The 27,901-nt window shown below is 45.5% G+C and overlaps 1 protein-coding gene across 1 annotated transcript in view; it reads left to right on the plus strand.

The window, feature by feature from the left end:
* The window catches only part of USP19 (ubiquitin specific peptidase 19), a 176,648-nt gene that overhangs the window by 73,452 nt on the left and 75,295 nt on the right, over window positions 1-27,901 (plus strand). The window contains exons 12-23 of the mRNA XM_073591813.1: window positions 2,086-2,219; window positions 2,430-2,588; window positions 11,117-11,227; window positions 13,597-13,707; window positions 13,912-14,013; window positions 14,400-14,540; window positions 16,620-16,738; window positions 16,842-16,979; window positions 20,297-20,658; window positions 22,716-22,826; window positions 24,286-24,502; window positions 26,433-26,585. Of these exons, the coding sequence (XP_073447914.1) occupies window positions 2,086-2,219; window positions 2,430-2,588; window positions 11,117-11,227; window positions 13,597-13,707; window positions 13,912-14,013; window positions 14,400-14,540; window positions 16,620-16,738; window positions 16,842-16,979; window positions 20,297-20,658; window positions 22,716-22,826; window positions 24,286-24,502; window positions 26,433-26,585 (1,858 nt within the window). The remainder of the gene's footprint in view (window positions 1-2,085; window positions 2,220-2,429; window positions 2,589-11,116; window positions 11,228-13,596; window positions 13,708-13,911; window positions 14,014-14,399; window positions 14,541-16,619; window positions 16,739-16,841; window positions 16,980-20,296; window positions 20,659-22,715; window positions 22,827-24,285; window positions 24,503-26,432; window positions 26,586-27,901) is intronic.

Here is a 27,901-nt window from a genome sequence, read left to right on the forward strand (position 1 = left end):
TGTCATTCGAAGTGTGACGGCGCTGAAAATTGGCCTGGTCAGGAAGGAGGTGTTATGTGCCCAGTAAGCAAGTGGTTAAAATCCGTCTCCATCTGTTAGTAACACAGAGGAGGGGCGAAGAGCTGCAGTTAGTGTGTGTGAGAGCTGATTGGAGGTGCACAAACACACACCCCCATCCACACAGCAAACAGGAGCGAAGGAAGGATACAGAGCTGTGTGCTGAGCTCTCTCTGCCCTCACATTTATCATGTGTCAGGAAAACTTCTCAGAATTGACTCCTGCTGAGAAACAAAGTACCAGAGAAAAATTGCACTTAGAGCTTTGGATAGGGATATGGAAACACATAATTGTGTCACTGGAAATGCCTCAACACAATCATTCTTTAGCCATGCAGTGTAATTACCCCATAACTAAAGTTTTTTTTGCTTGTTCCACTTAACTTACAGTGCATCCAGAAAGTATTCACAGCGCTTCACTTTTTCGACATTTTATGTTACAGCCTTATTCCAAAATGGATTAAATTCATTATTTTCTTCAACATTCTACAAACCATACCCCATAATGACAATGTGAAGGACGTTTGTATTCACAGCCTTTGCTCAATACTTTGTTGAAGCACCTTTGACACCAATTACAGCCTCAAGTCTTTTTGAGTATGATGCTACAAGCTTGGCACACCTATTTTTGGGCAGTTTCTCCCATTCTTCTTTGCAGGACCTCTCAAGCTCCATCAGGTAGGATGGGGAGCGTCGGTGCACAGCCATTTTCAGATCTCGCCAGAGATGTTCAATCGGGTTCAAGTCTGGGCTCTGGCTCAAGGACATTCAGAGTTGTCCCGTAGCCACTCCTTTGTTATCTTGGCTGTGTGCTTAGGGTCGTCCTGTTGGAAGATGAAGATTCGCCCCAGTCTAAGGTCCAAAGCACTCTGGAGCAGGTTTTCATCAAGGATGGCTCTGTACATTGCTTCATTCATATTTTCCTCTATCCTGACTAGTCTCCCAGTTCCTGCAGCTGAAAAACATCCCCACAGCATGATGCTGCCACCACCATACTTCACTGTAGGGATGGTATTGGCCAGGTGATGAGATGTGCCTGGTTTCTGCCAGACATGACTCTTGCCATTCAGGCCAAAGAGTTCAATCTTTGTTTCATCAGACCAGAGAATTTTGTTTCTCATGGTCAGAGTCCTTCAGGTGCCTTTTGGCAATCTCCAGGTGGGCTGTCATGTGCCTTTTTACTGAGGAGTGGCTTCCGTCTGGCCACTCTACCATACAGGCCTGATTGGTGGAGTGCTGCAGAACATGGTGGTTCTTCTGGAAGGTTCTCCTCTCTCCACAGAGAAACACTGGAGCTCTGTCAGAGTGACCATCGGGTTCTTGGTCACCTCCCTGACTAAGGCCCTTCTCCGCCGATTGCTCAGTTTGGCCTGTGTGGCCCGCTCTAGGAAGAGTCCTGGTGGTTCCCAACTTATTTCATTTACAGATAATGGAGGCCACTGAGCTCATTGGGACCTTCAATGCTGCAGACATTTTTCTGTACCCTTCCGCAGATCTGTGCCTCCATACAATCCTGTCTCAGAGATCTACAGACAATTCCTTGGACTTCATGGCTTGGTTTGTGCTCTGACATGCACTGGTAACTGTGGGACCTTATATAGAGATTTGTGAGCCTTTCCAAATCATGTCCAATCAGCAGAATTTACCACAGGTGGACTCAAGTTGTAGAAAAATCTCAAGGATGATCAGTGGAAACAGGATACACCGCTCAATTTTGAGTGTTGTGGCAAAGGCTGTGAATACTTATGTATGGATTTTTTTTTATTTTTAATAAATTTGCAAAGATTTCAAGCAAACTTATTTCACGTTGTAATTATGGGGTATTGTTTATAGAATTTTGAGGAAAATAATGCATTTAACCCATTTTGGAAGAAGGCTGTAACATAACAAAATGTGGAAAAAGTGAAGTGCTGTGAATACTTTCCGGGTGCGCTGTACTTTGATTTTCGACTCCCTTTGTTTAATTATCACAGTTTTTGTGTTTTTTAGTTTTTCCTGCTTATTGTTTTTACATCCCAATTCTTACTAGATCATTCATTTGAGTCGGAGATCAACTGCAACAACCCTCTAGGGACCGGCGGTCGTCTTGCAGTGAGCTTTGCTGTGTTGTTAAGAGCTCTGTGGAAGGGCACACATCATGCCTTCCAGCCATCTAAACTCAAGGTAGATATCCATATCTTGTGTACTTTCTCCCTAGCATCTGTTCCCCTAGTGAGATGTATTAGGACAGATATTTGTGCTGTTATTTTAATCTCTTTCTGTATTGATAATAGAACAGGATTTCCACAAAGAAACCAGATTGTTGGTGACTTTTCTTTTCTTTTGTTATGTGTATTTACATTTATCTTCGATAACGCAAACCTCTTTCTGTAGGCAATCGTTGCAAGCAAAGCCAGCCAGTTCACGGGTTATGCCCAGCATGATGCCCAGGAGTTTATGGCATTCCTCCTGGATGGGCTTCATGAAGATCTAAACAGGATTCAAAACAAGCCATACACTGAAACTGTGGATTCAGATGGAAGGCCGGATGAGGTACAACAAATGCTCTTGACTTCATTTAAAAATCAATTTGTTACAAATGTTAAAGTATAACTCATGGATATGAAATTAGTGGACCTCCAGCTGTTGCAAAACTACAAGGCCCATCATGCCTCTGGGTGTCATGCTTGTGGCTGTCAGAGTCTTGCTTTGCCTCATGGGACTTGTAGTTCTGCAACAGCTGGAGGACCGCTAATTGCATATCCCTGGTATAACGAAAGGCCAAACTTTGTTTTTGTTTTTAGAGTAGAGAGAGATCAGAATGATTGTCGGTTTTTATTGCTGTCTGTGCCCCCGTTAGGAAGATTCACCCGCTCTATTTGTCCTGCTTACCATTATCATTGAAAGTGAAAGTAAAAAAAATCCAAATTTTAGGTTGTCCCCAGAAAAGTAATAGAGGGGGAAATTCTGGTAACCTGGGGGTCCCCAAGGAATTCCCTTTATTTGCAGGGATTTCCTCTCTCTTCCTGTTTTGGCTATGAGACAGGACGTGAAGGGAAATCTCCGCAATGGGACCCAGATTGCGAGAGAAAAAAAATAGGATTTTTTAAAACAGCTTACCTGTAAAATCCTTTTCTTTCGAAGGACATCACGGGACACAGAGCCACAGTAATTACTGATGGGTTATATAGGTATCACTGGTGATTGGACACTGGCACACCCTATCAGGAAGTTCAACCCCCTATATAATCCCTCCCCCTTGCAGGGATACCTCAGTTTTGTAGCCAAGCAATATAGTGTATTAGAAGAGGGGCGGGACCTCTGTGTCCCGTGATGTCCTTCAAAAGAAAAGGATTTTACAGGTAAGCTGTTTTAAAAAAATCCTATTTTCTTTCTCGAACATCACGGGACACAGAGCCACAGTAATTACTGATGGGATGTCCCAGAGCAATGCTACCTGAGGGGGGGGAACCACGACCAAGTAGGGTGCAATCAGACCTGAGGACCCTGTACCGCTGCCTGCAGCACACTATGCTCAAAGGCGATATCCTCATGCCTTCTCACATCCACCTGATAGAATCTGGTGAATGTATGAACTGAAGACCAGGTTGCGGCCTTGCAGATTTGAGCCATAGAGGCCCGGTGATGCACTGCCCAAGAAGCACCAATAGCCCTTGTGGAATGTGCCCTGATCTGAAACGGAGGAATCTTCTGTTTCAAACCGTAAGCTTGAATGATCAACTGTCGAATCCATTTAGAAATGGTAGCTTTTGACGCTGCCTGTCCTCTATTGGGACCCTCTGGCAGCACAAACAAAACATCCGTCTTGCGGATCTGAGTAGTTGCCCCTAGATAGGCCTTAACTGCTCTTACTACATCCAACGAATGTAGAGATCTCTCTTCCGGAGAACAGGGATCTGGAAAAAAGGAAGGTAGAACAATGTCTTGGTTTAAATGAAAATCAGAAACCACCTTCGGTAAAAAACTAGGATGAGGGCATAGTACCACTCTATCCTTATGTATAATCAAATAAGGCTCCTTACAGGAAAGAGCTGCTAATTCTGATACTCTTCTAGCAGAAGAGATGGCCACCAGAAAAATTAATTTCCTTGTCAACAAGACCAAAGGAATCTGACATATTGGTTCAAAAGGCTGTTTCTGTAACACAGCCAGGACCAAATTCAAGTCCCAGGGGTTTAGGGGCGCTTTAACCGGAGGGTTAAGACGCATCACCCCCTGCATAAAGTTTCGGACCAAAGAATGCGAAGCAAGTGGCTGCTGAAATAATACTGATAAAGCAGAAACCTGGCCCTTGATGGTACTCAAGGCCAGCTTCATCTCTAATCCCATCTGTAGAAAATCAAGGATTCTACCTATGACATATTTCCTGGGATGCCAACCTCTGGATTCACACCAGGTTATATAAGCTTTCCAGACTCTATGATAAATCATCCTGGAAGCTGGCTTCCTTGCATTAATCAAGGTAGATATGACAGGACCTGAGAGCCCACGACTCTTCAGAACGTGGGTCTCAATAGCCAAACCGTCAAATTTAGCGTTTGTAAGGCAGGATGGAACACTGGACCTTGAGATAACAGGTCTGGGCGTACCGGTAGGGTCCACGGGGAACCCACCGTCATCCTTACTATTTCTGCATACCAAGTCCTTCTGGGCCAAGCGGGGGCCACCAGAAGTACCGACTTCCTTTCCTGCCTGATCCTGCGAAGGAGTCGTGGTAGTAGCAGAATAGGCGGGAATGCGTAAATCCGTGAGAACCGATGCCACGGAATCACCAACGCATCCGTCCCGCATGCAAGAGGATCTTTTGTCCTTGCCACAAATCTGTCTATCTTTTTGTTGAATCGGGATGCAAAGAGATCTACATCTGGAACCCCCCATCTTTGGCATATGGCCCAAAAGACGTCGGGATGCAGAGACCATTCCCCTGGAAGTAACTGCTGGCGACTTAGATAGTCTGCCTGCCAATTTTCTATTCCCGGGATGAAAACTGCCGATATGCATGGCACATGCATCTCTGCCCAGACTAAGATCTGGTTCACCTCTTTTTGAGCAGCTCGGCTCCGGGTGCCTCCCTGATGATTGACATAAGCCACTGCTGTGGCATTGTCGGACTGGATCCTGACCGGACAACCCTGTAGCCTGATAGTCCAGGCTTTTAGAGCTGGATGTATCGCCCGGATCTCCAGAATGTTGATGGGTAAGGTCCTCTCTGTCTTGGACCATACCCCTTGGACCGCAGCCTGTTCCAGAACTGCTCCCCAACCTGACAGACTGGCATCTGTTGTTACCACCGTCCAGGTAACCGGTAGAAAGGATTTCCCCTTCTGCAGGTTTTCGGGTATGAGCCACCAATTGAGGCTCTGACGCACCGCATGCGACAGGTGCATCGGAAAGTCTAATGCCTGAACCTTCTTGTTCCAGGTCGACAGAATACTGTGTTGCAGCATTCTTGCGTGAAACTGAGCATAGGGAACTGCTTCGAATGAAGACACCATCTTCCCTAGTGGCCTCATACAAAGGCGGACTGAGGGACCCTTCTTGGTCCTTACTGTCAGAATCAGCTCTCTCAAAGCAGTGATCTTTGCCTGGGGTAGAAATATCTTCTCCTGGCTTGTATCTATAATCAGACCTAAATACTCCAGTCTTCTTACTGGTTTTAGGAAAGACTTTTCTAAGTTGAGGATCCAACCCAGGTGTTCTAGATACCTGACCGTGGTCCTCAAGTTTCCATTCAAAGAGGCTACCGACCGGTCTATCAAGAGCAGGTCGTCTAGGTATGCTATGACAGCTATACCCTGAGCCCTTAATCTGGCCAGAGGAGGAGCCAAGATCTTTGTGAACACTCGAGGTGCAGTGGCTATCCCGAAAGGCAGAGCCACAAACTGGAAATGGCGCCCTCCTACCTCGAAGCGCAGAAACTTCTGATGAGCAGGAAAAATGGGCACATGCAGATATGCATCTCTGATGTCTATTGATGCCAGAAATTCTCCTCCCTGCAGGGTGGGAACTACTGTTCGAATTGATTCCATGCGGAAGAATTGAATCCTTAGGAATCGGTTCAGATCCCTTAAGTCCAGAATGGGCCTGACATCCCCATTTGGCTTTTGGACCGTAAAAAGGTTGGAATAGAAGCCCAATCCCTGGTCCTTTGCGGGAAATATCATAATGACCTCCTGCGACAAAAGTCGCTCTAACGCTAGAAGGAGCGACTGCTTCTTCTCTGGGTCTCTGGGAACATTTGATCTGAGGAACCGAGGAGAGGGGAATTCCTGAAACTCCAGCTTGTATCCTAAGGTTACCGTGGAGATTACCCATCTGTCCTGGAAGTCCTCCTGCCAGAGCTCTGAGAACTGTCGCAGTCTTCCCCCCACTCGAGTGAGCGGGGGCGCCCCCTCATGCAGAGGTCTTAGTGTTTTGCCTAGTAGGCTTCTTTCCCCAGGACTTCTTTTGTCCCTGGGGTTGACTCTTGTCTCTGGACCCCGATGGAGGCGGCCGTCGAGACTGCCTGGAGGCTGAAGCCCCCGGCGCTGGGGAAAGAGTCCGTTTGAAAGAGGGACGCTTACTCTTCTTCTTGACAGGTAAGAGAATGCTTTTCCCACAAGAGATTCTCTTGATATAGTTATCCAAGTCCTCTCCAAACAACCTTGCACCACGAAATGGAAACCCAGCCAGTAGCTTCTTACATGGTGCTTCGGCTGACCAATTTTTCAACCATAGGATTCTACGTATATGCACCAACCCCAGTGAAAGACGGGAGGTTTGCACGATAGAATCTCTAATGGCGTCAACCACAAAGCATAAGGCCGCTGGAAGGTTAGCAAACCCCTGGGCCTGCTGTTCAGGTAATACTTTGATGACCTGCTTAACATGGTCTCTTAAGTATTGACAGACTCCAATCGCTGCTACTGCAGGTTGGGCCACTGATCCTGCTAAGGAGAAAACATCCTTCAATAGGGATTCCATCCTTTTATCTACAGGATCCCTGAGCATCTGAGCATTGTCTACAGGACAAGTCAGGCTATTATTTACGGAGGAAATGGCGGCATCAATAGCCGGTATTCCCCACATTTTAATAAACTTTTCTTCCATCGGATAAAGTGTTGAAAACTTTCTCGGCGGAAAAAAACGTTTGTCTGGGTGATCCCACTCAGAATAAATAAGCTTTTCAAGTAAAGTATGAACAGGAAAAGCATGTGCTGCTTGGAAAGGTTTCAGTGACCCCAAAGCAGAAGAGGATTCTTTAGCAGTTTCAGGTATGGGCAACTTAAATGTGGAGTGGACCAATCCAGTGAGGATCTGCACTAAGACTTTCTCCTCTTGGGAAGTCGCAGAGGGTCCCTCTCCACCTGAATCCTCCGAAGAGGAATCATCCATCCCATCCCGATCCTCTGAAAGGGATTCATCTCCTTTATCCCAGAGCTCCTCTGTCTGAGGGTCTTGGGGAACAGAGGAAAGCCTAGTGCGTTTTCTTCCACTGAGTGAAGACGTAATCACGGCCATTAATCTTTCCTCTAGACCATTAATGGTTGAGGAAAAAACCTCTTGTGTAATATATACAGGGGCTGAAGTGCCAGAAGCAGGTGTAGCCCCTGACCCCGATGGCTCTCCCTGGCTAGCCGTCCCTGGCCCATCTTTAGGGGGGGAGGATGCTGCCGACAGGGGGCCCTCAGAACCTGAACGAGATCCCCTAGTGTCTCTGGTTCCTGGGGTGCTTGAACCTCTTCTACCCATAGTGCAAAGCAACAAGGTGTGAGGTATACAAATGAACACTGCCCGCTGAGCGATGTAGTCTGGCTAAAAGCCTTGCTACCCAATGCTCAGTCTGGTGTTACTTCAGTAAATGCTGCCTAGGAGAATGCCTGTGTCCCACCTTACATGCGACCGTCAGCTCTGTGTCTCTCAGAAGGCTGAGTGCACCTGTACAGAGTGCCTTTAATAGCCTGCAGCTGGCCTGAGTGGGAGTCTAAGCACTCTGTGCTGACATCCCGCCCCCTCCTCTACCGCCCCCCCCCCCCCCCCTCGAATTTTGACAAAAACGAGCGCTTCCCGCGCTGCCGACTCTCCTGTCATGCTTCCGGAGAAAGGCTGGGGATGGGGGGAGGGAGGGAGGCTGGTAACAAGATCTGCCTGAACGGCTATCTTGAGAGATGGTGGCCATTAGGCCGCAGAGCTCGGGTGGTATAACCACTTTCTAGACCCCTGTGGCCCCTCTCTAGCCTGGGGGGGAACATTCAAACATGAGAAATCCCCCTTTCCACCTTACCTGTTTGCAGCCTGCTTGAGACGCTGGGACATAAACAGCGATTACAACACCTGAGACAGAGTCAGCATGTGTAGGTTTGTGCTCTTGGCAGCCCCCGGTGGTCACAATAGGCATAGCATGCATTTACCTTAAAGGAGAAAAGCCACTAGAACTCAAAAATTCTGTGGAATCTCCTCTTACCTTATCCAGCTGCAGGGTGCTGTTTACACAGACCCAATCTTCACCTCTCACGGTGGGCTCCGTTTGAAAAAACCATCAGACTGGGGCCCCCATCAGTAGGGGGATCCAACAGTTCTGGGACCGTAAAGCACCTCGCCAGAAATTAGGAAGTTTAAAGCCATTTTCTGATCTGTGGGGTCCAGCTCTCTAAAAAGAGAAGCATTACGGGTAAAACCTCGTTTCTTCGGACACGAGGCCCGGGTACCATTCAATTCGGCCATGAAAAGACACTTTGAATGGATCTGGTTCGCCTGGCTTGCCCCAGTATAGGATCTTAGGATATTCCCTTTGGAGCTCAGCACAGGACATCTTTACACGTCCATCACCTAAGACACTGGCGTAAAAACTGAGGTATCCCTGCAAGGGGGAGGGATTATATAGGGGGTTGAACTTCCTGATAGGGTGTGCCAGTGTCCAATCACCAGTGATACCTATATAACCCATCAGTAATTACTGTGGCTCTGTGTCCCGTGATGTTCGAGAAAGAAAAAAAAAAAATCTGACGGGTTATAACTCTCCCTTGCTCTATCCAAAATGAAAAAAAAAATGCCTATAGTTCTAATAGATATAGTTATCTAATAGTATCTGTTTCCTAGGACTGTGGTAAGCGGACTCTTGTGACTACATAAAATGTCTAAGCTTTTAGTAAAATATGTGTGTGTGCCCTCACCTTGTAAAGCAGCCCATCCAGTTTGGGGGTTGGGATTAGAATCCTGAACACGCCCAAGCCCATCTTTAATTAGAGCCATTTGTATTACGCCAACAAATTTATGCAGTGCCTTAAAGATCAACTCCGCTTTTGTTGAAAAAATATTCCCCTCTGGGTGATCTCTGTACATAGCTATGATTTTAACACCTTCCGTTTGTTATTTTGAGGGAATAGCTGTTTGTGTCCATGTGCATAGTGAATCTGCATGGGAGTGGTTTTATAATTATCAGCTGCTGCACCTGCAGGGCTCTAATGAGGAAAGAGAGTGGCATTTTTGTTGCAGGGGATGCCAAAAATCTGACTTGTATCTTAGTGCAGACTTCTGGGAAAATTGGTGAGCCACTCGCACAAGCAGGCAATTACATTTCTGAGGGGGGTTCTGTATACCAGCTGTATACAAAACACCTCCAGGTTCCCATATTGCTTTTTACAGAGATTTAGAGCCCTGCAGATTTAAAAGGAAAGGTTCCTCGCAAAACGTGTTGGATATCCGTTTATTATAAGGCCCCTTTCACATGACAGGCCCGCTCCGATCCGCCTGTCCACAGGCGGATCCGAGCAGGCCACCCATTGACTTGTATGGGCAGGCGGATGTCAGTGGAGATTTGTCCGCTGACACCCGCCTGCCATCCACTCCGACAAGATCCGCTCAAAACAGACGGATGGCGATACGTTCGCCATCTGTCCAGCGGATCGGGTGAAAACGGACATGCTGTTTAATTTCATCCGATCTTCCCATAGAAATCAGCGGGGCTCTGACAGGTCCATCCCTGCACAGTGAGCAGAGACGAACCTGTCATCTGCCTGCTCAGCGGGGGATCGTGGATCGATCTCCCGTGATTCGCCCCGTGTGAAAGGGGCCTAAAGTTGCCTAACCGACTCGTCAAGAAGTCCCAAACTACACCAGTGATAACAGAAATAATTCTTTCGGATGGACTGACTCATCAATCAGTCCAACATGCACCGCTGATAAATGAAATACAGGCAATCCCCAAGGTACAAACATCCGACTTACATACAACTCATACTTAAGAATGGAGGCAGTGTGGCATCATGCTGGTCCCAAAAACTGCCGGCCGGCATCTTTTTTGCTCACCGCATACTGCCACCTATTGTCCAGTGGACCTGTCGGCAATCCCACATCACTGCATGGCCAGTTAACCCCTTCCCTATGTTATCCAAAAAGTAAAAATATTTTTTGGGCTGGAGTTGCACTTAAAAAATATTCCTGTTCCAACTTACAAATTCAACTTAAAGTGTAAGTTCACTTTTACAGAAAAATCTGTAAGGTGAACTCACACAGGACCCCCGCCCAGTCCCGCTGACCTGAATGGTGACAATCGCCCGTTCTAAGCCCCGGTACAGCCACCTCACGGCTCCAGCGCTTAGAAATCCTCTCCGCTTTCTCTATTCTTCTTCCCCACTGATAGGACGGGCTATGCAGCTACTGATTGGTCCGCGCCGCCCATGTGACGGCGCCGACCAATTACAATAGAGTAAGCTCTGAGGATTTTGAAGCCCCGGAGCCAAGAGGCGGCTATACCGGGGCTCAGAATGGGCAATTGGCGCCATTTAGGTCGGCGGGACTGGGGGGTGGCGAGGTGGGGATCCTGTGTAAGTTCACCATACAGATTTTTCTGTAAAGGTGAACTTTACCCTTTAAGATCAAACATACAGAACCTTGTTCTGAACCCGGGGACTGCCTGTAGATGTTTCAGATTAACTAACTGCTAAGAGCATGGAACTTTCACACTGGATGTTAGGAGGACCAACTCACGGAGAAGCTGTACGTAGTTATTTTTTTGTTTTCTTTTACTGACAGTAATTTTCTGGATAGAGTTGAACTTGCATTACATTGTTTCCTGACAGGAGGTCGCTGATGAGGCCTGGCTGCGGCATAAGATGAGGAATGACTCCTTTGTGGTCGATCTTTTCCAGGGCCAGTATAAGTCTAAGCTGGTTTGTCCTGTTTGTGCTAAGGTGGGTTAATCCTTCTTCAGTTGAAACCATTTTGTACATAAGCCCCTTGATGTGACCTGTCTCTGCTCTGTCCTTTTTTATTGTGTTGACTACATAATGATGCATTCCGATGTAAACTGGTCCCTGGTCCCTGTTCCCATTCTACATTCCCTCAGTGACTTCTGTCCTATGGGACTTCCCACAGGCAGCAGCTGGAGAGAGCACTGTGGAACTTAAAATAAAAAGCTCAGTTAAAGTGCTTGGAAACCTCTGTAATGAAAAATGAACAAAGCATATCCTTCTGTAGTGTGCGGTACCGTCATTCCAAAGCACTTTTGCACAAAGTGCGATTTTTGTCACACCTCTCATTCCTTTGCTATTTGCACGAGTCACATCTGACTATGTGACCCCCCCCCCCCCCAGATAATCCCGGGAGAGTGCCCCCATTACCCTGCACACAACAGGTAATTGACAGCCTCAGCTGTCTATTTTTCTGTAAGACGGGGGTGTATGGGTGTAACAGGTAATGAAAGGTGAACTTATCCTTTAAATGTAAGTTCTTGTGTTTGGTTTTCTACAATGCAGCCGTGTGGTCTGACCCCATATAACCTTGGCAATCGCTAATCTAAGCTGGCAATCACTGGTGTCTTGTGTCATTATTTTGGGAAGGGCTCACATCTTCTAGAATCCACAATAAATTTTGGCGTTCTATATTTACGTTAGCAGTTCCCTGCTGGTTTTGTTTTTAAATGTGTTTTTTTTTTTTTTGCTTTCTATGATGTCACCACTTGACTTTCTTCATGACCAGGACATGTTTTGCTATTTAACACTGTGCAGTCATACAACACTGTACCCATATGACATTTTTATAATATATATATTTTTTTTCATACAAATATAGCTTTCTTTTGGTGGCATTATGATTTTTACATGTAGGGGAGGAGTACCAGAATAGGCCCGGTATGGAATTGGTTAAACAAACATCTACCAATCAAAAAGGCAAAATGCAAAGCACCACCCACTCCTGGATAGGTATGATGTCATCAGTCCTGCCAAAAAGCCAGTATTTACCTAAAGACATCCTGCAGTATTAAATAGCTGTATAAAGCTGGATTGCCCACTGTTTTTGACACTGACCTGCATACTAAGCATTGCATTGTTGTCAGCACCACACGCAGTAGTATTAAAGCAGAGTTCCACCCAAAAATGGAACTTCAGCTTTGAGGGCGGTGACTCCCTGGTTGCCACAATTGGCATGTCCTTTTTCTTTTGAGTGGGGGGGCCGGTACCCTCTTTTTAAAGGGATCCAGATCCCACTTCCTCCCGGCGCTCCGCGGCACCGGAAGGGAGATCACCTCTCCCCTCCTCCCCTCTTGGCAATCATCTGGGACACGTCACAGGTCCCAGATGATAGGTCCACAGCCGGGCGCCCACAGTTACAATGCCGGCGCCGCAGAGAGAAGGGGTAGACGAGCGGGGCTTCGTTCCCCGCATTGCTGGACCCTGGGACAGGTAAGTGTCCGATTATTAAAAGTCAGCAGCTGCAGTATTTGTAGCAGCTGACTTTTTTTTTTAATTTTTTTTTTTTTTTTTAAGCAGAACTTCGCTTTAACCTCATTTTGTATCTCGATTGGGCAGATCTTCATTTTTTTTTTTTTTTTTTTTTTTCTTCAGCCTGTATAAGCACTTTATTTGTCCATGCACATTCAAGTGTTTACAGGCATATTTGCAGAAAATAGTTTTCAGACAGAATAAAAAGCTCCATTGGAATCCACATTTTTGAGAGGAGCAAATGCCCATAAAGTCTCTTAAACTCTTGTGCAAAAGGAGCGACTGTAAGCATTTTTAATGCTGCTTTTTTTTCCCCCCAGAATTTGTGGCATTTTTTCAGTTGCCTAGTGTGCATGAACTCTAAAGGGTAACGCTTGTAAAACACACAGCATCTGTTTCCCTTAAAGAGCACAGTTCTCCTAGGTGGGCTCACTCTTTCATCATACACAGCTACCTCCAAATTGTTTTCTACAGTGTTTGTAATGTTCCTTCAGGCTGGGTTCACACTCTTTTGCTGTGCGAGGATCGCATGTAATTCGCAGCACACTGCTGTGCATATCACATGTGATGCAAATTCAGCCATACCGATTGTCGATTTAACCAATGCATAACGATGCTGCTAAATTTGGCCTAGGGATCCAGACTGGGCTTGAAGGGTTTGTTTTTTGGTAATACTTTTAGTAAAGAATAGAAAATAATACAGTTTGTCTTATAATTTAGCTATGCAGTCTGACCTGTATGTACAATTTTTATACTGTAAGTTGATTTTCTGGTTTTGGACATAGAAGAATGTTTAAACGACTTTTGAATTCCTGACAACATTTTTTTGTATTAAACAGGTGTCTATTACATTTGATCCCTTCCTGTACCTACCAGTGCCCTTACCACAGAAGCAGAAGGTCCTCACCGTCTACTTTTTTGCAAAAGAGCCCCATAAGAAACCCATTAAGGTGAGATTGCTGCGGTATTAAAGTGGACCTTTTACCAGCAAAGAGTGACCCCTCCCCCTAATTGATACCCTCACGCTGGTAGTGGTGTTAGAATTGAACTGCATTCTTAGAAAAACTGGCCTTTGTATGCGTGAAATGCAATAAATATATGCTGAGCAAAGACCATGGTGCAGTCTAATCCCTTCTTTTTACACCTCTCTCCAGTTTTTGGTCAGTATCAGTAAAGAGAACTCTAGCGCTTCTGATGTCCTGGAGTCCATCTCTCAGAGTGTGAGAGTTAAGATGGAAAACCTGAGGTTAGCCGAGGTAAGACAAAACCTATTCTAAAGCTGTCCTCAGTACGATCTTGTGTGGGGGCTTCCCTGAGTAGATATAAATTTAAATGTCTTTTTAAAGGTGGTCTCTCAACTGCATGGTGGCAAAACTAAAAGACGTGCAATCAGTTCAATTGTAACCTGTATGGCAAGCTTTTAGATTCATTGCAAAACTTACTCTCGGTGAATTGTATGTTAAAAATCTAACAAGGAATTGTATTTTTTTATATTTTAAATGAGATTTTATATTTGTATTAAATTTCAATGGGATTTTATATTAGACTGCCAAGATAAAACACTAAATAAACATGGTTATTACACGAATTGTTCCATCTTACAGGTTTTTTTTTTTTTTTCTTTTTCTTTCCCTTCTCTTAGGTAGCGAAACACCGCTTCCACCGCATGTTCAGGCCGTCTTGCTCTGTGGACTCTGTCTCTCCGTCAGATGTACTCCTGTGTTTTGAGGTTCTCTCCCCAGAACTTGCCAAGGAGCGTGTCCTCGTACTTCAGGTCCAGCAGGTATGCTATAGTTTCACAGCTTTCCAAGAATAGACAGTGAAGTCCCAAAAGTGCACCTGTATTCCACAAAAGCACCTCAAGGTAACAGACCAAATAGGAGGAGGGCAAAGCTCACCTGTACCATCTTTTCCCAATATAATACTGCTGTCCATGGTAATCCATTTCATTTTTATGTAGCAGCCAACTGAAAGCATTTCAGTGGGTTGCTGTGCTTCCAGTAGTGGCCTCAGCGCCTCTCTCTCAGGCCCCTTCCACATGGAGTCGGCTCTGTTGGGGTCCACCTGCTCAGCGGACCAACAATACTCAGGTTGGCCATGGTGTTTAAATGATCCTCATTTGGTACTAAGGGGCCCAAAGCGTGCCAAGAAAATATCCCCCCCCCCCCCCCCCACCATTACACCACCACCACCAGCCTGAACCGGTGATACAAGGCAGGATGGATCCATGCTTTCATGTTGTTTACACCAAATTCTGACCCGACCATCTGAATGTCACAGCTGAAATAGAGACCCATCAGACCAGACGACGTTTTTCCAATCTTCTATTGTCCTATTTTGGTGATCCTGTGCAAATTGTAGCCTCAGTTTCCTGTTCTTAGACAGGAGTGGCATCCGATGTGGTCTTCTGCTACTGTAGCCTATCTGCTTCAATGTTCGATGTGTTGTGTGTTCAGAGATGGTATTCTGCATACATTGGGTGTAACAAGTGGTGATTTGCGTTACTGTTGCCTTTCTATCATCTGGAACCAGTCTGCCCATTCTCCTCTGACATCAGCAAGGCATTTTCCTCCACACAGCTGCCGCTCACTGGATATTTTCTCTTTTTCGGTCCATTCTCTGTAAACCTGAGAGATGGTTGTGTGAAAATCCCAGTAGATCAGCAGTTTATGAAATACTCAGACCAACCCATCTGGCACCAACAACCATGCCACGTTCAAAGTCACTTAGACCCACTTTCTTCCCCATTCTGATGCTCGGTTTGAACTTGAGTAAGTTGTCTTCACCACGTCTAGATGGCTAAATGCATTGATTTGCTGCCATGTGATTGGCAGATCAGCAGTTTGTGTTACCAAGCAATTGAACAGGTGTACCTAATAAGTGGCCGGTGTGTGTGTGTGTGTGTGTGTGTGTGTGTGTGTGTTTTTTTTTTTTCCTTTACTTGCCACCCACTTCTAATTGATGATTTATATAATTACCTACAAACTACCAAAAGAAGTGGCGTAGTGTCCCTGCTCTGACTTCAGTCAGCTGAGTGTATAATCCAGTCTCACTTTCTTTCATGCAGAGCTATTAAGTAGCAAAAATTGGCATTGCTTGAGCAATAGCTAGTGCTATTTATTACAGGTACTTTTATAGTGCCATTAATTTACATAGCACTTTGCAAATATATTATACATTCAGATCAATCCCTGGCCTCAAGGAGCTTACAATCTCTAAGGTCCCTAACTCGCATACATACACTCACTAGGGCCAATTTAGACAGGAGCCCATTAACTTACCAGCGTGTCTTTGGAGTTTGGGAGGAAACCCGCACAGGGAGAACATGCAAACTCTGTGCAGGTAGTGCTGTGGTTGGGATTCGAACCGACCACCCTAGTAATGTTAGACGGAAGTGCTATTTTGAAATATTCATCTCATAGTTAAATAAAAGGGGAAACTCAGGAAGTGCATTTGAGGCAGCCCTACCCACACTTCTCACATGAGTCTGTGTGCTGCAGGCAGAGAGCTCTGTACCCTGTGCTGTAGATGACATACTCCAGACTGTTGCACTCTATACACTGTGCTGGACTTTGGAGTGCTCAGTTCTTTCTGCATTCTGTACTCTGTGCTGGATGCAGTGTACTCTGGACTTCCCCATTTTGTATTCAGTGCAGTATGTTAGACTCTGTATACACTGTGCTGTACATTATAAAGTACATCATAACCCTCGCAGTATTGTCAGAGAAGTTATATGTACCACTAGGACTTACAAATTGTATGTGACATAATGAAGATAAGGAACATAAGTACTGAAAAACAAATTGCTTTGATGAATTGGACATAGATGCATGTTAATCTTTTGTCCATCCACACTTTGCAGCGCCCCCAGGTTCCCAGCATCCCAATCACCAAATGTTCTGCCTGTCAGAAGAAACAGCTGTCTGAAGAGGAGAAATTAAAGCGGTGTACCAGGTGCTACCGGGTTGGATATTGCAACCAGTGAGTGTGCTTGTCTTTATCGGATTGTAGCGATGATCTGTACAGTAAAACCTTTGCACATGTTTTTTTTTTTTTTCTGAACTGATCTCCTCTGTCCTTCTAGGGCCTGCCAGAAAACTCACTGGCCTGAACACAAAATTGCTTGCCGACCTGAAAATATCGGCTATCCATTCTTAATCAGCGTCCCGGAGTCTCGTCTGACCTACACCCGCCTGGCACAGCTCCTCGAGGGTTATGCAAGGTGAAATGTCTCCTTAATTGTACCACAAGGGCATCTTCTATTCCACCGCTGCAATAGTAACATTCAAGCTGAACTGCAGACTTCCCCTCGGTCTTTTAAAATTGCTTACTATGATATCACTTCACACTGTGCACTCCTCACAGTTTGCATTAGAAGCTGCAGCAAGTCGGAGCTTGCTTAAAGAGGAACTGCAGTCTGCTCACGTAATTTGTAATAAACGCTTCTTTGCCATTCTGAAGCTTCCCTCCAGCCACTTTGCATATTATTTTATATATACTGTGATTCTGTCCTTGCCAAATATGCTGCAGAAATCTCCCTCCACTGAGTCTGGCTGCAGCCATTTTAACTGTGGGCAGCTCAAGCTGCTGCCTGTTCACTTCCCGGATTTACACGCACAGAGGCACGCCTTCAGCTCTGCAGCTCTCATTGGCCCTCTTATGACTCATCCTCCATCTCTTTCTGGCAAACTCTCACCAGAGAGAGCTGTGCATGATGTCATAAGCCTAGGCTAATGACTAGACAGGAAACAGGAAGTGGGCTGTATAGGGTATTTACTTGCAGAAAAAAAAATGTTACTGCCCCTTGCCCCACTCCTTTCATTCTTTGGATTTCAGTCTTGGAGGCTTATCGCATGTGGAAATTCCCTAGGGTGGTCCTCCTAAAAAAAAAAAAAAAAAAAAGCCTGCCTATGAACACCCACTCCTCCAGACTAACGCCCACCCTTCAAGGGATTTTGATATTTGCATAACTCCTCCCAAGAGTCAGCCCACTGCTTGCACCAGAGCTAAGACCTCTAATGAGGCAGGGTGCTGTGATGTGCTGTGATTGCAGGAAGCTATGTGCCCCCAACCCCCCCCCCATTGTAATAGTGCTTAGGCTTGGTGATTGGCCTTTCACACCCGAGCACTGCCTATGCTCCCTCATACCCACAAAGAATCATGTTTTTTGGCAGCCACTCCAACAAAGAAGAGAGTTTGGTAGAGCTGAAAATGTGTCCTTCTTAACCCCTTTCCGTCTGCAACTTGTACACCTGGATGCCCCGAGCTGAAGATATATTATTAAATGTCATTCCTTTGACAGCTACTTGCTGACCTTTTTGTTCGACTGCTAGCTGTCAATGTGATTCTCGATCACTTGGTCACTATGTATGCCAGCCGAGAACCTCAGGAAAATGTAGTTTTAGTTTGCAGAGGCTCCTTCCACCTTTAGGTAATGGCGTCTTATCTGTTAAATACTGTAATTTGATACAATTAGAAGATTAAAATAAAATGTTGAGATAAATTTAGTTGTGAGTCTAGAAAACATGTTTACAGTGCATCTGGAAAGTGTTCACTTTTTCCACATTTTATGTTATAGCCTTATTTCAAAATGGATTAAACTCATTATTTTCTTCAAAATTCCACAAACAATACCCCATAAGGACGATGTGAAAGAAGTTAGTTTGAATCTTTGTAAATTTATTAAAAATAAAAACAAACAAAATCCCACGTACGTAAGTATTTACAGCCTTTGCCATGACTCTCAAAATGGAGCTCAGGTGCATCCTGTTTCCACTGATCATCCTTGAGATGTTTCTACAACTTGATTGGAGTCCACCTGTGGTAAATTCAGTTGATTGGACATGATTTGGAAAGGCACACACCTGTCTATAGAAGGTCCCACAGTTAACAGTGCCTGTCAGAGCACAAACCAAGCTATGAAGTCCAAGGAATTGTCTGTAGACCTCCGAGACAGGATTGTATGGAGGCACAGATCTGGGGAAGGGTACAGAAAAATGTCTACAGCATTGAAGGTCCCAATGAGCACAGTGGCCTCTTAGAGCAGGCCGCCCGGCCAAACCGAGTGATCGGGAGAGAATGGTCTTGGTCAGGGAGATGACCAAGAACCCGATGGTCACTTGGACAGAGCTCCAGCGTTTTCTCTGTGGAGAGAGGAGAACCTTCCAGAAGAACAACCATCTCTCCACCAATCAGGCCTGTATGGTAGAGTGGCCAGACAGAAGCCACCCCTCAGTAAAAGGCACATGACAGCCCACCTAGAGTTTGCCAAAAGTCACCTGAAGGACTCTGACCATAAGAAACAAAACTCTCTGGTCTGATGAAACAAAGATTTGAACTCTTTGGCCTCAATGGCAAGAGTCATGTCTGGCGGAAACCAGCCACTGCTCATCACCTGGCCAATACCATCGCTACAGTGAAGTATGGTGGTGGCAGCATCATGCTGTGGGGAGGTTTTTCAGTGGCAGGAACTGGGAGACTAGTCGGGATAGAAGGAAAGATGAATGCAGCAATGTACAGAGACATCCCTGATGAAAACCTGCTCCAGAGCGCTCTGGACCTCAGACTGGGGTGAAGGTTCATCTTCTAACAGGACATTGACCCTAAGCACACAGCCAAGATGACTAAAGGTCCTTTCACACTGAGGCGGTTTGCAGGTGCTATTGCGCTAATAATAGCACCTGCAAACCGTCCCGAAAGTGCCGCTGCTGTGTCTCCAGTGTGAAAGCCCCGAGGGCTTTCACACTGGAGCGGTGCGCTAGCCGGACGGGAAAAAAAGTCGTGCTAGCAGCATCTTCGGAGCGGAGTGTATACCGCTCCTTCACCGCTCCTGCCCATTGAAATCAATGGGACGGCGCGGCTATACCGCCAGCAAAGCGCCTCTACAGAGGCGCTTTGCGGTGGTTTTTAACCCTTTCTTGGCCGCTAGCGGGGGGTAAAACCACCCCGCTAGCGGCCGAATACCGGCGGTAAAGCGCCGCTTACAATAGCAGCGCTTTACCGCCGACGGCGCCCCCGCCCCAGTGTGAAAGGGCCCTAAGGAGTGGCTATGGTGAATGTCCTTGAGTGGTTCAGCCAGAGCCCAGACTTGAACCTGATTTGAACATCTCTGGGGAGATCTGAAAATGGCTGTGCACCGACGCTCCCCATCCAACCTGATGGAGCTTGAGAGGTCCTGCAAAGAAAAATGGGTGTGCAAAGCTTGTAGCATCATACTCGAAAGACTTGAGGCTGTAAATGGTGCCAAAGGTGCTTCACCAAAGGTATTGAGCAAAGGCTGTGATACTTCTGTACGTGGGATTTTTTCCCTTTTTTTAATTTTAATAAATTTGCAAAGATTTCAATCAAACTTCTTTCACGTTGTCATTATAGGGTATTGTTTGTAGAATTTTGAGGAAAATAATGACTTTAATCCAGTTTTGGAATAAGACTGTAACATAACAAAATGAGGAAAAAGTGAAGCGTTGTGAATACTTTCCGTAAGCACTGTATTGCCAACCCTAAAGCAATGTGTGTATTTTTTTTTTTTTTCCCCTCTAGGTATTCAGTAAATGTGTTCCAGCCTCCATTCCTCCCCGGCAGAATGTCCCCTGAACAGCCTCCACAACCACTAAGTGCAGACAAGGCCGAGTCCTCCATGGCGCAGTCTAGTTGCACATACCAAGGAGAGCCACAAGAAGATGAAAGAGTCTCGGCGATGCTTTCCCTGTGCTCTTCTCCCTGCCACACAGCACAGACAGAGGCGGCGGGAGAGGACGGTGCGCATGGGAAGATGTGCTCAGACAGGCACTCATTCGTCAGCACGGACTCTGGGTTTTCTGAGCAAGCCACAGACACTTTAAGGGAATTTGATTCGGGGGGAGAAAAAGAAACCACTTATGAAAAATCTGTTAAACCTGAAGGTTTGTATCTTGGGGCTTGTAAAATGTGGCACTGTGCATAACTTTTAGCTTGATAAAGTGTGGGAATAGTTGGATAGGTGTCTGGGAAGATTTATTCTGGTTTGTCATCCTCGTCACTGAGACAGAAATTGATGGGAAACCGCAAGAACGCATGTTCCCTTCCCCGCTCCGATCCTTTCCCCGCGCACACCTTGACCTGTCCTAGTGAAGTCTCCTTGAAAGAAAGAAAAAAAAAATCTGCACCAATCACCTGTAGGATTTCCCCTGACCTTTTTGTCCCGAGCATCACTGTCAGAGGCAAAAAGTGAGAGAGAAGTTCCCCCAAATGGGTACCTAAGAACTACACCCTGCACACTGTGTATAAGCAAGCTGTGGGAACTCTAGGCAGCAGCATTGTGAGTGAAATTGATCCATGCATGTAAAGAGGAGGGAGATGAGCGGTTGTCTGTAGTCCATCAGACAGGCCTGATTACACTAGCTGTGAGAGGTTAGTGCAACAGAGCCCAAACGGGAGAATAGGAGCATACTGGATTTCTGGCAGATAAACAGTTTTTGTCCCAGTCGTCTTCCATGGCATGCCCTTGAGAGAGAGATGGTGCTTTTCCCACTGTGACAGGAAACTCGTTGCCACCAGAACCTATAAGGTGTTCCCTCATCATGTTCAGTTATTTGTTTCCTCTGTCCAGAGGTGACATGTTGCCCTAGGAAACATCTTTTTTTGCGAGTACTCCTCTCGTGGGCTGTCTTGAGGACCACTCTTCTCAAGGGCCGTCTTGAGGACCACTCTTCTCAAGGGCCGTCTTGAGAACCACTCCTCATGGGCTGTCCTTGAGGACCGCTCCTCTCTCTTGTGGGCTGTCCTTGAGGACCGCTCCTCTCTCTTGTGGGCTGTCCTTGAGGACCGCTCCTCTCTCTTGTGGGCTGTCCTTGAGGAGCGCTCCTCTCTCTCGTGGGCTGTCCTTGAGGAGCGCTCCTCTCTCTCGTGGGCTGTCCTTGAGGAGCGCTCCTCTCTCTCGTGGGCTGTCCTTGAGGAGCGCTCCTCTCTCTCGTGGGCTGTCCTTGAGGAGCGCTCCTCTCTCTCGTGGACTGTCCTTGAGGAGCGCTCCTCTCTCTCGTGGACTGTCCTTGAGGAGCGCTCCTCTCTCTCGTGGGCTGTCCTTGAGGAGCGCTCCTCTCTCTCGTGGGCTGTCCATCCTGTTTTTTCTGGTAGTACCCACCATGTTGGTTCGGTACCATTCTTGGAGGTTTTTTGGTAGTGGGGGTCGGTTCTCAATGGCTGCAGTGATCCCTTCTTTGCTGATGGTGGAAGAAGATTTGCTCCTGCCTCCCTTTGCAGCCTGGCGAGGGACACAAATATTGTGGTGGCGTCTCCTGGCAGAGCAACACTTGATGCATTTCTAAAGGGATGCCACATGTGTTGATGCATCTTTATTGCAGAGATGTATATTAATGTCTTTGTCCCCCCCCCCCCCCCTTTCAAGCACTGTGTCAGTGTACGATTAAAGTGGATCTGTACTGCATCTGAGCACCAAAAAGTCATTTAATTTAGTATTTAAATTCAAAGCAAACTTTCCCCATCCATCCATGTCTCCATGCTTTTCTTTGTTGAGAAATCAGTTTGAAAAACACCCCCCTAGCATTTCCGTCCATGGCCATCTTGAGTAAGGGCTGATGATTCATGTAGCATTTACTTCCTGTTATCCATCTGCCCTTAAGCATGCATGCATGAGAGTGTGCTTGGCTAAGAAAACCCCTCCTCCTTTCCTCCCCTTCTGAAGACTCCTGGGATGTGTGACATTTGCCTAGGCAAGAAACCGGGAAGTAACTGTGAAAATGTAAAAAAAAGTTTAAGACAAGTAAATAATATGATATATTTTCCTATCTATTTACTAATGCTAGCAGCATGAGAATTAATAATAAGCCATTTTGATTGGGAGAGTGAAGATCCACTTTAAGCACAAGAACATGGTCTGTTTGCAGCTTTGGGGGGTCTGTAAAGTTTATCACTGTATAGGTCTGAAACTGATTTTTTATTTCAATTTCCCCCCCCCCCCCAGCTGCTGTCCCTGGTTACCAACAGTCAGTGGAGCTTTCAAGTTCCCACGCTGCCCTGTTTTTCATCTACCATATCGACTCCACGGGAAGAGAGGTGAAGCTGGAGGACAAAGGTTTGTTTTGTGATTGCCTGTGGAGCTTAAAATTTTAGTTATAAAAGTTCTCTCGTTGCTGGGGATGCCGAGAGATGCTGACCAAAAACATTGCTTTACATCAGCCTTTCTCAACTAGGGTTTCATGGAGCACTAGGGTTTCTCCAGAGATTGCTAGGGGTTCTTTGATCAGTGAGCAATATCTGCCTCAGATAAGCTACCACTGACACCAATGATTTTTTTTAGCTTTCTGGAGGACGGGGACATTCTTCCCACTGACCAACAATGCAAGGTGAATTCTTCCCACTGACCACCAATGCAAGGTGCATTCGTCCCACTGACCACCAATGCAAGGTGCATTCGTCCCACTGACCACCAATGCAAGGTGCATTCGTCCCACTGACCACCAATGCAAGGTGCATTCGTCCCACTGACCACCAATGCAAGGTGCATTCGTCCCACTGACCACCAATGCAAGGTGCATTCGTCCCACTGACCACCAATGCAAGGTGCATTCGTCCCACTGACCACCAATGCAAGGTGCATTCGTCCCACTGACCACCAATGCAAGGTGCATTCGTCCCACTGACCTCCTCACCAATGTTCTGTGAACTGTAACTATTAGCAGAGGTTCCCCGTTCAGGTTGAGAGAGGCTGCCTTCAACAATCACAACTCTTTACATATGTACATACAAAGTAATATTTGTATAAATCTTTTATTTCACATGGATCAAGACATTAAAATATAGTGATAAATAGGCAGACACTTTAAATGATGCCAATAAAGCAACAGAAGGTGTGCAGTGCTTCCTGTGATAAGTAAATAACAATCATAAAATATAAATAAAGTCCCGTTTTATATGAATCTGACTTGATTTCACGAAATCTTCGGTGTAACCCAGGATAATTCCAACAATGTGTGTGATAAGTCTAACCACTCACCAGAAAGTGCAAAAAATCCAGCATGAGATAAACATCGCCCAATGTGCTTGGGAACAATTCGTCACACACGTGTACCTCCACCAATCTGTACACTCACCAGATAGTAAATGATAATGCACCTTAGGTCATTGCTCTGAAATGGAGACCTCTCGCCCTGGTAGGCTGGTGGTCCCCGATAGGGTCAGGCAATATGCAAAAACAGCTCGCCCTTGGGAGCCTAAATGATGCTAATGTAGTGTAGGCGTTGGTTAAAACTTAAAATCAAGTACAAAAACTGCAGCATAAAACAAATGAGGCCAAAAATGTACATAATCAGCCACCGCTCCTAACACAAGGACTGGTGGCAGTGACGTCAGCACATAGGCCCCGCCCCACGCGTTTCATGCTCGTGTACGTTCTCAAGGGATCCGCCTATCTTTATATGATACCCCTCGATTTAAATATGAACGATTGGCCAATCGCATCAATACGTTTTGTATGGTGCCTGTTGTTTTGCCCACATCCTTTTGCGTACAATTTTCACGCCTATCTCTTCCAGGTGACTGTGTCCTGGACCTGTCTGATGACAGCTCTCTGGCACTGGTTTGGAAGAACAATGAGCGCATGAAGGAGTTTGTGCTGGTGGAATCTAAGGATCTGGAGTGCGATGAGGATCCATCATCTGCCAGTGAAGCTGCTAGAGTTGGTCTGTTCACCTTGGAGCAGTGTCTCAACCTCTTCACTAAGCCTGAGGTCCTGGCCCCAGAAGAAGCCTGGTGAGTTTGATGTGGAGTTCTCAAATTCTGAGGTCTTTGATCATCTTCAGTCGTTCTAAAACCCCAACCGAATCCTAAATTTAATTTTAAATACGTCAGAGTCTGGAAAATCTTGCAGTTTTTTTTGTGTTCTTTAGAAAGCAGCCACATCATGAGTAGAAAACCCTGTCCCCTGCCAACATGCTTTCAGTCGCAGCTTTGCAGTCAAAGGTAATGCTCCCTGCTGATTGGAGAGCTCTAGATGGGATTCGGCAGGGGGGAGCGTTTCAGACCTTTGCAGAGAGATCACTGCTTCCACACAGAACAAGAGTCCAAAATGCACCGCATTAAGTTTTATTCATAGTCATTCGTTACAGTAAAACATGCCATAAGACACAGGTCTGGTTTGAGCCCAAAAGTGCAATTAGACTTTTTTTTTTTTTTTTTTTAATATACAGGTGAAAGCCAGTAAATTAGAATATTTTGAAAAACTTGATTTATTTCAGTAATTGCATTCAAAAGGTGTAACTTGTACATTATATTTATTCATTGCACACAGACTGATGCATTCAAATGTTTATTTCATTTAATTTTGATGATTTGAAGTGGCAACAAATGAAAATCCAAAATTCCGTGTGTCACAAAATTAGAATATTACTTAAGGCTAATACAAAAAAGGGATTTTTTAGAAATGTTGGCCAACTGAAAAGTATGAAAATGAAAACCACTCAGCAGCAGTCCAGCTCTTTTTTTTCCTTAGCCCAGGTGAGACGCTTTTCGCGCTGTTTCTTGGTCAACAGTGGCTTGACACGAGGTATGCGGCAGTTGAAACCCATGTCTTTCAAGCGTCTCTTGGTGGTGGATCTTGAAGCACTGACTCCAGCAGCTGTCCACTCCTTGTGAATCTCCCCCACATTTTTGAATGGGTTTCTTTTCACAATCTTAACTAGGGCGCGGTGATCCCTATCGCTTGTACACTTTTTCTGACCACAGTTTTTCCTTCCCTTTGCCTCTCTATTAATGTGTTTGGACACAGAGCTCTGAGAACAGCCAGCCTCTTCAGCAATAACCTTTTGTGTCTTTCCCTCCTTGTGCAATGTGTCGATGGTCGCCTTTTGGACAGCTGTCAAATCTGAAGTCTTCCCCATGTTTGTGTAGGCTTCAGAACTGGACTGAGAGACCATTTAAAGCCCTTTGCAGGTGTTTTGAGTTAATCAGCTGATTAGTTTGTGGCACCAGGTGTCTTCAAAATTTAACCCTTACACAATATTCTAATTTTGTGACACACGGAATTTTGGATTTTCATTTGTTGCCACTTCAAATCATCAAAATTAAATGAAATAAACATTTGAATGCATCAGTCTGTGTGCAATGAATAAATATAATGTACAAGTTACACCTTTTGAATGCAATTACTGAAATAAATCAAGTTTTTCAAAATATTCTAATTTACTGGCTTTCACCTGTATATATCGGTATATTTTTATAATATATTGAGGTTTTTTATTTTTTCAAAATTGTCGATCTGTTTTTGTTTTTTTGCGCTATAAAACAAAAAAAAAAAGGAAAAACCGCAGAGGTGATCAAATACCACCAAAATAAATCTCTCTTTTTAGGAAAAAAAGATGCACGTTTTATGCGCGCAATTGTCCGTTAAAGTAACACGTTGCCTTATAGCAAAATTATGGCCTGGTCATGAAGGGGGGTAAATCATCTGAAGGTCAAGTGGTTAAAGAGGATTTTAAAAAAAAAAATCGATCCTGCTGACAGGGATGTTTTCCAGCATGTGTGATGACAAGTGACTGGCAGTGAATGGTTGCAGTACCTTCTAGGGAGGTCAGAGCCCAGTTGTTACAAATGACGCTCAAATTTGGATCATTTCTGGGTATTAGGTTCTTTATCACCACCCTAAAGCTGTTCTTTTTTTTTTTTTTTTTTTTTTTTTTTCCAGGTATTGTCCTAAATGTAATCAGCATAGAGAGGCCTCAAAGCAGTTGATGCTGTGGAGGCTTCCGAACATCCTGATCATCCAGCTGAAACGCTTCTCTTTCCGAACGTTTATCTGGAGGGACAAAATAAATGACTTGGTGGATTTCCCTGTCAGGTAGTGAACGGAGGCTTGGGAGTACAACAAGCTCGCTAGACCTGCTTTTCTTTATGTTGTGCCTTGTGTTGCTGCAGGTTTTAGAAGTGTAACCTATGTGATGTGACCTCAACATAACAAGAGCATGGCTAGAACTGGGGGTATAATTTGGAGTGGCGTCACGAAGCAAAATACCTGTTGATGCCATTGCCCCTCCTTAGGCCCTACTGCACACTAATACCAGGGCAGTGAATCTAAATTATTTACTGAGCCACTGATCCTACAAAGAATGCAGCTTATGTGTACAAGCATTTCTGAAAGCCTAATTACATCAGTGTTTTGCTTTTAATCTAACCTGTCAGACATGGCAAACTGGTAAAGGTTCTTGGCACTGAAACAATATGTAGCCTGCTATTGCTAAATTGGCATTTGCTACATTAAAAGAGAACTATGGACTTTTGTTTTATTTTTATTTTTTTTAAGAAGCCATTTTACCTAGGTGGATGCTGAATTTATCCCCTGGTGCCTCTAACACTGAGAACCGAGCGATCAAAGACTACTGATCGCTCGGATCTCACAGCTCCATGATCAGAGCGCTGGCGACTGTCAGCCAGCAACTCTCTTAGGAGATATTCACCTTGCGTGCAGCCGCTGACGTTAGCGGCGCATGCGCTCTGAAGGTTCGGTGGTTGCTGCCCCAAAATCAGAGCTCCTTGCCGGAAAGAGGACTCCCGTGCACATGCGCGGGAGTGACGTCATCGCAACTCCAGCCACTCACAGCGCCAGAGCCGCGAACTTGGAAGAAACACTGAGGGAACGTGTCGGCTCCCTCAGCGGTGACCGGAAGACGGTACAGGCGCTTCGTTCTAAGGTAAGCATTCATAATGAGCTAGTATGCGGTGCATACTAGCTCATTATGCCTTTTTGCCTTACAGGTTTTTTGTTTTCTTCCTAGGGCATACAACCGCTTTAAGGAAGGGAGCACTTTGTTGCACAAAAAATGTTTTCCTCCTCCCAGTCCTCCCTGTGTTCTCCGTCTTTCATTTGCTTGACAGCAGCATTTAGTAAAACAAGTAGAATGTGGCTGAAGCAGAAAAGAGAGAGAGAAATAAGATGTGGACAGAGCTTACACTAAAGCTGGCCTTGCATGGATAGAAATTCATCTGGTTCAGCAGGGACCTGACGGGCCTGGCATGGATTGTGGGTGGGGGGAACTATATTTTAGTTTTTTTTTATCTGATCCTTTGTTTACACTCTGCTGTCACTTGGGGATACCCGGCTGACAGCAGGGAGGAGTCACTGGTGGTTAGGATGCCAGCGGGGGGGCCAACTACTAA

Source organism: Aquarana catesbeiana, linkage group LG07 (assembly GCF_042186555.1).
Source record: "Aquarana catesbeiana isolate 2022-GZ linkage group LG07, ASM4218655v1, whole genome shotgun sequence".
Lineage (NCBI taxonomy): Eukaryota > Metazoa > Chordata > Amphibia > Anura > Ranidae > Aquarana > Aquarana catesbeiana.